Below are 11989 nucleotides of genomic sequence, written 5' to 3'. Positions count from 1 at the left end.
TAGATAAGGATAATTCTAGGAAAGCCAACCCAAGAATTAACTCATCTAAGGTTAAGGATAACCTAGGTAGAAATCCCAAAACAACTAGACATATGCCTAGGAATACCTCAAAGATAAATGACAAGTTAAAACTTGAGGCCTTAGAAAAGGAAAATCAAGTCTTGAGGTCAAGACTTGACTCTTTAGAAAAGGCTCTTGAGGATTTGACTCTAGGGTCTAGGGGTCAAAAACCCAAGTCCAAGGACAAGAAAGGTTTGGGCCACAAACCTAAGTCCCAAGTGGTCAAGCCCACTTATCACAATGTTCCATTCGATTATGGAATAAAATCTAGGGCTAGGAAGACCATCACCAAGGTCACAAGGGGAGTCACCCCTAGAGTTGATCTTGATGAGTCCCAAATGACCAAGGCTTCAAAGCCTAGGAGGGTCATTAGAAGGGTTGCTAGGGAAGTCATCCCTAGTGAATACTTAGTGAACCCAATGAGTTCCAATAGGTATTGGGTTCCTAGGAGCGTGATTCCATCACACTAGATGGGTTAGGGTGTGCCAACCTTACTTGAATAGGTAGTTAACCTAACCATGGCAAAAGGTGGCACTTTGGGAATTTTCAAGGTCTAATCAAGCCTTGAAAATGAAAGTGAAAATTATTCCTAAGATAATTAGGATGTGCCAACCACATTTGAGGAATTTTCTAGAGTCAATCTAGTTGGCACATAGTAATCTAAAAGTCTTGAGGATATGATTTTAGGTCTATTACACTTAGGAATATAGAATTTATGGCAAAATGATCAAAATTATCAAAAATGGCAACTATGGCTAGAATTAGGTATTTTCTATACCTTGACATGTTATTTGCCATATATTATTTTCCATATGCCATGTCATGACATCATATTTAATCTATGATCATTTGAAATGTGATGATAATGCTTAGGTTATTTATATTAGGGGTGTCAATTCGGGTGGGTCGAGTCGGGTTGGGTCGGGTTGAATTTTTTTTTTTTTTAACCCAACCCGAACCCGACCCGAACCCGACTTCAACCCAAAACACCTAAACCCGAACCCGACCAACCCGATCAACCCGAACCCGACCCATATAACCCGAAAATCCGATTCAAAACGACTTTTTTGGGCTATTTTCCCTATAATTCTTCACTTTTATCTCAATACTCCATCATTATCATACAAACATGATATTAATATACATAAAAACATCTAAATTTTTAAAATAAAATTTGATTTAACCTCAAAAAACCCCACAAAACCCTATATTTAAGTCAACCCGGGTCAACCCGAACCCGACCCGACCCAACCCGAAAATTTTTAACTCTCCAACCCTCCAACCCGAACCCGAAAATGCCCAACCCGAACCTGATTTTTTTCGAGTCGACTCGGGTTGGGTCGTCGGGTCGGGTTCATTTTTGATACCCCTAATTTATATGTCATGCTTTATTTAAGTTTCATACTTTATGTCATGACATCATGACATTGGCACATGTTATTATGTATGATATCATTTTATGCCATGTCATCATTTCTTGCATTTATAATCAATGAAATTGATTTAAGGTTAAAATCATAATTTGATATGGAGATCAAATTGATGTTTAGAAAATGCATGAGAACTTAGCCTAAGATAACCTAAACCCATATCTCACATCAAAATTGACTTGGATGTGTTTGATACACCTTAGATGTGTGTGAGATATTAGGATGATGAGTTAGGAACAAGGTGCATAGTTCTTGTACCTAGATGAGCCTAATTCTAAATTGGGGATCATAGGGAAAGCTTGTGTACAAGTCATGTACATATAGCCCAAAGATTGTGGTCCCAAATTAAAGGGTTTAAAATCATTTCAAAATTGATTTGAAAAACCTTGATGAAGCTTTTCTAGTGATAGCATTCATCATTGAACAAGTTGATACAAAGATAAGTTAACTTTAAGCTATTTCAAAGACTTTTGAACTTTGTATCAAGATTTGAAAATAGAACTTATTTTCATAGAAAACTATTTTTCCATGATAGTATTTGGTATGAGGAATGTATCCTCAAAATTTCACAATTTTTCGAATTTTCTGTGATTTTCTAGAGGTTTCTAAATTTCGGGAGAAGAAAAATTCAGAAATCAGAAATCAGAGTTGTGGACCGATCAGGAGGTTCCCTGATCGGTCCAGGTCTGTGTGGATCGGTCACTGGACCGATCCAGAGGGATCCTGATCGGTCCGGTGACCGATCAGAGCGTGCCAAATGCTGATTTTTCGACTGTTGACTGAAATTTCAGCTATGGAAGTTGCTGGTTTAGATTTCTAAAGGTTTGAAACTCTCCAAGACATTGTTGGTGCAATGGTCAAGGGGAAGTTGACGTTTAGGGGGAGTTTTACCTATTAGTCAAGGGGGAGTTGAGTTTTAGGGGAAGTTTTTACTCCTAAAGACTTGAGTGATATGGGATTATCACTAAGTTAATTGTTGACCTTAGTATCAAGGGGGAAATTAAGAGTTTCAATGAAAGGTATGGGACTTTCATTAGGAAGAAACTTTTGACCTTGATTCACTCTTTTTGATGTGTGTCAAAAAGGGGGAGAGTGTAAGTTTGGGGAGAATGTTCAAGGAAAAACATTAGAAAACCTAAGTTAGGTTATGGTTTTGTCAAACATCAAAAAGGGGGAGATTGTTGGTGCAACCTTAGGTCAAGGTTGACCTGGTTGACCCGACTCGAGTTGACCTGACTCGAGTTGTATTTTGATGTTTGACGAGAACAGAAGAGTTGTATATTGATGGGAGATTGTTGGTGCAACCTTAGGTCAAGGTTGACCTGGTTGACCTGACTCAAGTTGTATCTTGATGTTTGACAAGAACAGAAACTTGGGAGGTTGTGGGTGCAACCCTTGGTCAAGGTTGACCTGGTTGACCCGAGGTGAGTTGACTTGGCACGGAGAAGTCCAAGTATGGAAACTTGGCATGTGAAAGTCGGAGAGGGCTCGGTAGCTCGTTCTCCGGACTGAGGTCAGAGAGGGCTCGGGAGCTCGTTCTCTGGACCGGATGGAAGTCAGAGAGGGCTCGGTAGCTCGTTCTCCGAACTGTGGTCAGAGAGGGCTCGGTAGCTCGTTCTCTGGACCGAATGTGGAAAGTCCTGGTGAGTGAAGCCAGGCAGACGGATAAGTCCTGGTGAGTGAAGCCAGGCAGTGGGAAAGTCCTGGTGAGTGAAGCCAGGCAGTGGGAAAGTCCTGGTGAGTGAAGTCAGCCAGTTGGAAAGTCCTGGTGAGTGAAGCCGGGCAGATTGGAAATCCTGGTGAGTGAAGCCAGGTGAAAACCCTAGTGAGTGAATCTAGGTGAAAGTCCTGGTAAGTGAAGCCGGGCAAGGGAAAATCTAGATGGATCAAGGGTGATCGGACATCTGGTGTTGAGAAGGTCAAGTAGGTCAAGGGAATGACCGGATACTTGACACGGAGAGAAAAGTCCAAGTGAGTCAAAGGGATTGACCGGACACTTGGTGGGGAGTCTTAGCGGGTCAAGGGAGTGACCGGATGCTAAGCATGATGTACCAAGAGGTCAAGCTTGACCAGATATTGGTTTGGACTTGGTTTGGGCAAAAACCAAGACCTGGATCGGTCTGGTGACTGATACTGTGGTTTCCTGATCGGTCTGGAGACCGATCAGAAAGTGATCAGTGCTTCTGTGAGCTTACTGATCGGTCTGGGGACCGATCAGCAGGAAGCCTGATCGGTCCCCGGGACCGATCAGGGTACGCACAGAGAGTTGGGCAACTCTCTGTGTAAGCGTCTGATCGGTCTGGGGACCGATCAGCATAGAGCCTGATCGGTCCCCACGACCGATCAGATCAGCCCCAGACCGATCAGGGTGATGCCTGATCGGTCTGGCCACTAGCCGTTGAGAGGCAACGACTAGGTTCTTCTGCTGTTTTTTGGCTTCTGTTCTTCACAGGTGGATGCAGGTATAAAAGAGGCTGAGGGCTTCTACAGTGCTGCAACTTCTCCCTGGTTCTTTCTGTTCTTACTGAGCTTTGCTGAGCTCTCGGTTTGCTGAAGCTTCGCGTGAGCTTCGTGCTGGTTTTCTAGCTGCTGGAGCCGTGAAGCTGCTGCTTCATCAACGGACTCCGACGAGAAGGCAAGCAAGTGTGTTTACAATTTCTATTGTTCTTGTTTGTTTCCTCTATTCTTGTACTCCTATTCTTGCTGGTGCAAGAAAGATTGTGGCGAGGTTTCTCCACCCATAAGGAGTTTATATTAGCCGATTTTCCGGGGACTCATCCACCGACGGATTGATAGGCTTCGTCCACCTTACGGACACGCCGAGGAGTAGGAGTTTCATCTCCGAACCTCGTTACATCGACGAGTTTGAGGTTTGCTATTCTCCGCTTTCGTTTCTATTTGTTTTATTTCCGCTGCGCTAACTTGATTTGCAGAAAGAAACGAACGATTTGGGGCGGCTATTCACACCCCCCCCTCTCTAGCTGCGATCATCGATCCTAACAAAGTTAAGGTCGCCTTAATAATTATGTAAAGTTGAGATCATTTATATGTTAATAATGATCGATGTAAATGAACCCACCATTTACTGAATCTGTTGAAAGATAGATTGGAATTCATATGTTGAATTCAGGGTTAGACATTAGGTATGTCTAGATCAAAATCTGTACGATATTAAATTTGAGGAAAACTTGCACTCTTTTTAGTAAAGATATTAAAATCGTAGCATGTAATTCATACCACATGTGTTATTGCAACAATAAAGGTAGTAGGAGAATGGATCCCTACTTCTCTACTATGTGAGACCTTTGAGATTATAAATTAATCTTAGTTTTGCCCTTAGTGACTATTTAATTGTTTATTTGATATTTTAATCAGTATCTACCACTTTAGCATGCATCATATGACTATGAATGATTCGGTCTACTTTCCCATTATATAAGACGTCCAAGTCTTTCATCAAGAGAGAGAAGGAAAAAGAGAGAAAGAAGACTATCCGAGGATGCTAGATTTGGTTCATGGAATTGCGAAGAGCTTTCCAATTCTATGATCATTCTTCGGATAGTAAGTTTTGCCGTTGTTGATTTACAGATCTACGGGAGATTACTGTAAATATTTACAATTTTTTCGTTTTAATTTCATGCATTTAAAATGCCACAATAATTTTGATATGTCATCACTCAATCATAAACACCTGGTGCATATCTAAAATCTTTTTCGATTTGAAATGTTTTTTTTAAGTTAATATTATAATTCATCTTCTAAATTGTAAAGATAAAATTAAAAACAATCATTAAAAATATTAAAAAAAAAATAGTCTGTAGCGTCACATACATCATCCTTTCAACACTGCTCGAATAGGATCGAATCACCCCTCAAAAAAACATTTGGAACACGAATTAAAAACACATTTGGAACACTGCTCGGATATCCACTATCCATGCATCGCTGCATCCTCTCATGTCTCTTGCCAACTGCCATCCGCAGTAATCTGTTATCAATCTTTGGCGCCAAATTAGTATGGGAATTCAATCTTCGGCTCCTCCTCCGGCATGACTCGATTCAGCTGCCACTTAGTTCGCCAAAGCTGAATTTGCTTGTTACTCGTGTTGGGTTCGGAGCGCAGCGAAAGACATATAATAAATCATGGATCTTTTCGTAGTACATATAGTTTTACACAAAAATAACATAAAATCATACCTCGAGTCCTCGATAGGTGTGAATGATATCATAAACAGATAGACAAATAAGAACCCCACGTGTAACTCCTGTAGTGGTATCCACGCGCACTAGATCACGAACTTGATACAATCCATTAGGTGCTAGCCTCTTGGATCAACAAAATCTTGGAAGCACTACTGATCTCTTCCAGTGGAAGGTCCACGAAGAAGAAGTTGACGAGGGAGAAATCGAGAGAAGGAATCCCTCACTTGAATCTTTCCGAGGATGGCTACTTATAGCCTCTAAGGAATATGAAGAGTTAAGCCCTCAATAAATTCATCATTTATGATCTTTATTAAGTAGGAAGATGAAGAATTATAGGCTCCATAAATTCTTCATTTATAACCTTCATTATGATGACTCTTCAAATTCTTCATTAATTATTATTATAATAACTTTTCGAATTCTTCATTAATCATCATAATTATGACTATTCGAATTCTCTTTTCTTTGTATAAAATAAATCCATATTTGATCTTGATCTCGACTAGCTTCCGATACCATTGTTCATGTCTACGTGCTATGCGTGGGACCCTCTATATTTTATACACGAAGCCAGTGTAAATCCATATACAGACTAAGGTAACCGTCTAGCAACAGTTTTTAGCCACCCAACACGATAAAATTAATATCAGTCATAAACTATAAATCGTCATAAATCGATTACTGTGTAATTCAATCTCCTCATCTAAGCATGCATCCCAATTAATTCGATACATTATTCATCATTACCAAATTAATTATTTTACTTGATTTTCAATATATAATAGACTCCTCTTGAATGATAAATCATTCCTCCCATAACCACGGATTTCGAGTCACTAATATCTCTATCAAGTGATCAGGATGTTAACTCCTAATCCAAGAGAGCGATAAATCCTTTATTGACTCAACACTATTATCTCTACGCTTTGTCATATACCCAACTACCGTATTAATCATAATCCGATTAAAGACTGCTTTTAACGACGTCAAAGCACATAACTCCATGCATAGAATAAATGAAGGTCTCAAGTCAAAAGATCAGTTACACACGTTCATAAGAGGAATAACCAATGATGCTTAATATGTGGTTTCCTCTTGAGCGGGTCGTGCCGAGTGTATCTCTAAACTCAAGGCACCTCCAAGTATAATTTAGATATTCATCCCTCGATCTATCTCTACCTAATCATACTTAACGTTGATCTAGATATCCATATCTCCTCTAGATATATGTCAGATCAAGGAATATTTTCAGATTAATATACTCATTAATCTGTGGAATTTTATCATTAATTATATACGTACAGAAAAATAAATAATTAATGATAAATATTTACCTTTATTAAATAATTATCCACAAAATACATAAGGAATGTCTTAGCACATAAGTACACATCTAACAACTTGTTGATTCTATGGGACTCCGACAACCTATCCACGTCCTGATCTTTCATGCAACTCCTCCTTCGGTCACAAGTGGATCTCCAACAATCGTCCATTGAACAACAAGATATCTGGTTTGGGCAATCCACGTTTGAATTTCAATCCATGCTGCATTTGAAATCCACGGTGAATTTGAATCCACGTTGAATTTGTAGTCCACTTTGAATTTGAAATCCATATTTCAATCTGAAACCACGTTTGACTTTTAATCCACGTTGAATTTGAAATCCACCTTGCAATTGAAACCTGCCACACCCACGTTCAATTTGAAACCTTCCGCTGGACATTTGAAATTTGAATTTTGAAATCCCTCCAACTTGGCTTCCTCTCCCAAGTGCCCCCAAGGATGAACTTCTCCTTGTCTTCTCTAGCACCTCTTTCAACTCCGCTGGCTGCCGGAAATTGAAACTTTTCTGGCTAACTCCATGAAGCACCAGCTGTGAAAGATGGAGCAACACAAGCACATGTTCTCCACCGCATATGAGCTATCTGCCGTCCACCCTCCTGTCAGCTGTCGCTCTCCCTCCCCGTTCTTGGCCTCCTCGCCGGTGCACTTCGTGGTCAACACCAGCGAAGAACCCTTTGAGATTTTTGTAGTCATCTCTTATCAGAACTTGCACCTAATGTCTTTGTCAATCGATCTTAAAATTAATACGAAGAAAGTTAATCATGGACGGTTATTAATTTTTGAAATAATGACTAATGCATAAGTGAATTATTTATCTCAATTTTATCGAGATTTGAACTCCAGAGTTCATAATGGTAATACTTATGCGCTAGCCATTAAACTGTTCCAAGAAAACTGATGATCTCTGAAGAGGGGTTGATGATATTTTGTTACTTTAAGGATATCAAAAAATCAGAATAAAAAAAATGATGAAGATTAGGGGATTATAATGAGGGATAAGAGAAGAATACTGAAATGTTTAGCAGACAAAAAAGGTGGAGAGATGAAAAATAAGAGATTAAAATGAGGGATAAGAGAAGAAGAATGAAATTTGAAATTGATATCAAAGTGGACTCCATAAATTAGTAAATTTAAAATTAAACCTTTTAAATTTCAGTCTATTTGTTAAAAAATCACTTTAAATTTTAATATTTTATTTTATCTTTTTAAAAATAATTTTAAATCTATAATGAGTTTTGAAAATTAATTAGAAGACAACAACCATAGAATTTAATCTACATTAAATCTCCTCTTTTTTTCATTATTTGTGGTATCAATTTGGAAATTATAATGATTACTGAAAGATAAATTTTATTTAAAAATAATAAAAAATTTAATTTGAACTATATGCTGGTACCCTAAGGTAATTTTGATGTGAGCAAACAAGTTAGGTTAGGTCATATTATGTTTAACCTTGCATCTAAGTGTATAGGAACTTAGGAGCACAGTACATCGAGCAAAAGATGCAGCTAGTGAGAAGGATGACACGGGAGAGAGCCGACAGCTCAGTACGTCTGAGGGACGAGATGCTGTGGAAGAGTACGCGGGCGTACGAGAAGGAGACGCGTGACGTTTTCGAGGGATGAGAAGCTGGAGCAGAATCTTGTTCGAGAAGGCTGGAAGTTGGGTTCGGGTGAGCCCTATTCCGGATGGCCGAAATCACCCAAGCGAGCGGAGCGGAAGACCCGGACCGAAGCAAGCGGAAGACCGAATCAATCATATATGATTCATGACTTAAATGTCAAATATCAAACTTAAATTAATTACAACAAGCTTAGTCTTATATCATAAAAGTACTACAAGCTCCATAAATCCTAGAATTAATGTAGACATATTTAAGTCTTATTTCCCATTACATTTGCATAAACCAACCACTTATGCTATCGATGAGTAAAATGTATTTGATTCGTATGCTCTTCTTGATCATAATTACGCCCATGAATCCCCAGAAGCCAAATATAAATCCAGGAGCAAAGCCACTAAAATACCAAATTCCTCCATCCTCATCATCTTCAAGCATGTGCCCTTCTTCTGTGACTCCATCATTGTTGGTTTGGTAGTCTTCAAGACATTTGATTTCAAGTGGTTCCCCACAAAGCTCAGGGTTTTCGATGTAAGACAAGTTGGTGAAGGTTTGAAGTTGAGGGCCCACCGGTATTTTCCCGACAAGATTGTTGTAAGACAAATTTAAGACGGTTAGAAAAGTTAATGCAGAGATACTCGAGGTGAAGGTATTTTATGGTTCTGTTTTTTCATCATAGCAGTGAAATTACCAAAACTAGGAGGCAACAAACCAGAGAAAAGATTGTGAGCAAGATCTAAGATTTGGAGTGAAGGCATCAACGAGAGTTTTGATGGAATCTCACCGGTGAACTTATTTGACCTCAAAGAAAGGACTCTTAATGATGACAGTTCTGGTCCGATCCAACTGAGTATGTCACCAGACAATTCATTCCAGCTGAAGTCAATTACCACAAGTGCAATGCACTGTATCAATGTTGTGGGAATTGTGCCAGAGAGTCTATTGTGATTCAAGTGCACCGATTGGAGTCTTCGTAAAAATCCAAGTGTGCTAGGGATCCTGCCGGATAACTTGTTGTTTGAAACGTCGAGAATCATCAATTCTGATTCATATCTGAAACAATCAGGGAGTGTTCCAGATAAATCATTGTTGCCAAGGTCGATACCTTCTAGAAAATTTCCTGTACAAACGGAGGATGGAATACTACCATTCAATTTGTTGTTTGACAAAGACATATACACAGCATTATCAGCCAAGCTACTAGGAATAGGTCCAGAGAAGGAATTGTAAGAGAAGTCCAAATATGCATCCGAAAGTTGCATTCTTGGTATGAAGCCTTCAAAGTTGTTGTAACTTAAATTTAATTTGCATACATCCTTGAAGCATTCTAAAGAGCGTGGCAACATTCCTCTCATATGATTTTGAGAAACATCTAGCTCCAAGTTGGATGTGCACGAGCTCCAAAACCAATCAGGAAAAGCATCTGAAATTCCATTGTTTGATATGTCTAGCTCATTTAAAATGGTTTGGTTCCGCACCCATGGAGGAAATCTGGGTCCCAAGTTGCAGGAGCCCATTCGAATTCCTACTGCTTGAAATGGAGGAAGCCAATCTTGGCTCACTTTGACTGACAAGTTGTTGTCAGATATATCCATGTAATATAAATTTGTGAGATTGGCAAAGTGGGCTTCTGTGATATCTCCAACCAAATAGTTTGAACATAGACTTAAGGTCATTAATGCAGACAATTTCCCCAAGGATGCTGGAACTGAGTCGCTCAATTGATTGGAACCAAGGTCAAGAAAAACTAATCTTTGAAGCCTCTCAAAAGGACTAGGAAAAAGACCACTAAACTGATTGTCATGCAAGTCATGGGAAAGACCTTTGTTAATTCTGCATCTTGATAGTTGTTCAAAGAATTCAACAACACTCCCTGTTATGCTGTTATAAGAGAGATTGATTGTACTCAAGTTGCATAGACTTCCCAAGGCATCAGGAATCAATCCGCTTATGTTGTTCTGAGAGATACTAAGAACATCTAGCTGAAGGAGATTTCTCATTGAATCCGGTATCTTTCCATTAATCTGATTACCCGATAAGTCCAACTTCTGCAATGCAGTTAGATTGCCAATAGTCTCCGGTAATCCCCGGCAATTCTATTAGCAGAAAGGTTCAGTTCTAACATTTTAGTCAAGTTGCCTATGCTTCTTGGTATTACACCTTCGATCTGATTATAACAGAAGAACAAGCATTCTATGTTTCTGAGGTTGCCAATATCTTCTGGTATCTCTCCGCTGATGTTATTATAGCTCAGGTCCAAGAACTGCAGATTGCTGAGATGGACAAAAGATGCTGGTATTTGTCCTGAAATCTCGTTGAAAGACAGAGATAAGTAACGCAGGTTGGAGAGACTGCCAAGTTGGTAGGGAATTTCTCCTTGGAACCAACATCCCGAAAGGTCCAAGTGCTGCAATTGAGTTAAAGATCCTATCGAGCCAGGAATTTGATGGCTTGATAAGTTGTTCCCACTTATATCTAAATACTTCAAATGCTTCAAATGAAACAATAAAGGATGCACCTCGCTTCTGTTGGAAAAAATACCACGATGCAAAGGATATCTAAAAGAGAAGTCAAGTTTGATAACATGACCTGTGATGCTGTTGCATCCTACACCATTCCAACTGCAACACTCATTGCCCTTCCATGGAGATAGCACTCTATCGACGCTAGGAAAACCACTTCTCACGCTCAGCAGAGCCTTCCTTTCTTCCTCTATGCAGAGTTGCAACGATCCAGAGAGAAATAAGAGAGAAATCCAGAAGAGGTAAAGGAGAAGCTTGAGTATAGCAGCAGTAGCCATGAGATGTTACAAAATTCCCGAAATATACCAATTTCTTAAAATGTGGAGAACAATGTGTTTATTTTGAGAGTAGTCATCTTTGTGTGCATTTGTAAAATGCGAAACTTAAATAAGTTTCACATTCTGCAAATGTGAAACTAGATGGAAATCACAAACATTCTACGTATGCCAAACAAAAAAAGAATTTACAAGGTTTCACATTTTGTAAATGTGAAAGCTATCATTTCGCATTTACCAAATGCGAATCTGCGGAAAAAAGGTAAATGTCACACATTCTACACACTTAGAAAAAGAATTTATTTTTTTATTGTTATTTTTTCATCTTTTACATTTCTTAAATGTGAAATTATAACTTTCGCATTTAAAAAATGCGAATATTACAAATACGAAAAAATAATGGAAATAGCGTTCTACTAACACGGAAAATGATTTTTTAAAAAATATTTGTACAGCTTTCAAGGAAATAGATACATTTGTATTAAAAACTGATTTGAGAGGTAAAGACTCTCAAACCAAATATCCAACCA

General features: G+C 38.9%; 1 protein-coding gene across 1 annotated transcript; it reads right to left on the bottom strand.

The window, feature by feature from the left end:
- Nucleotides 1-9285: 9285 nt before the first annotated feature.
- Nucleotides 9286-11462, bottom strand: LOC122004403 (receptor-like protein EIX2). The gene is made up of 2 exons (XM_042559295.1): nt 10821-11462; nt 9286-10758 (listed from the first exon to the last, which is right to left on the bottom strand). The coding sequence occupies exons 1-2, from the start codon at nt 11460-11462 to the stop codon at nt 9286-9288; spliced, it is 2115 nt and encodes a 704-aa protein (XP_042415229.1).
- Nucleotides 11463-11989: the final 527 nt, after the last annotated feature.

This window comes from Zingiber officinale, chromosome 7B (genome assembly GCF_018446385.1).
Source record: "Zingiber officinale cultivar Zhangliang chromosome 7B, Zo_v1.1, whole genome shotgun sequence".
Taxonomy (NCBI): domain Eukaryota; kingdom Viridiplantae; phylum Streptophyta; class Magnoliopsida; order Zingiberales; family Zingiberaceae; genus Zingiber; species Zingiber officinale.
Note: the sequence above shows the minus strand (reverse complement) of the source record. Positions and strands in the feature narration are given on the sequence as shown.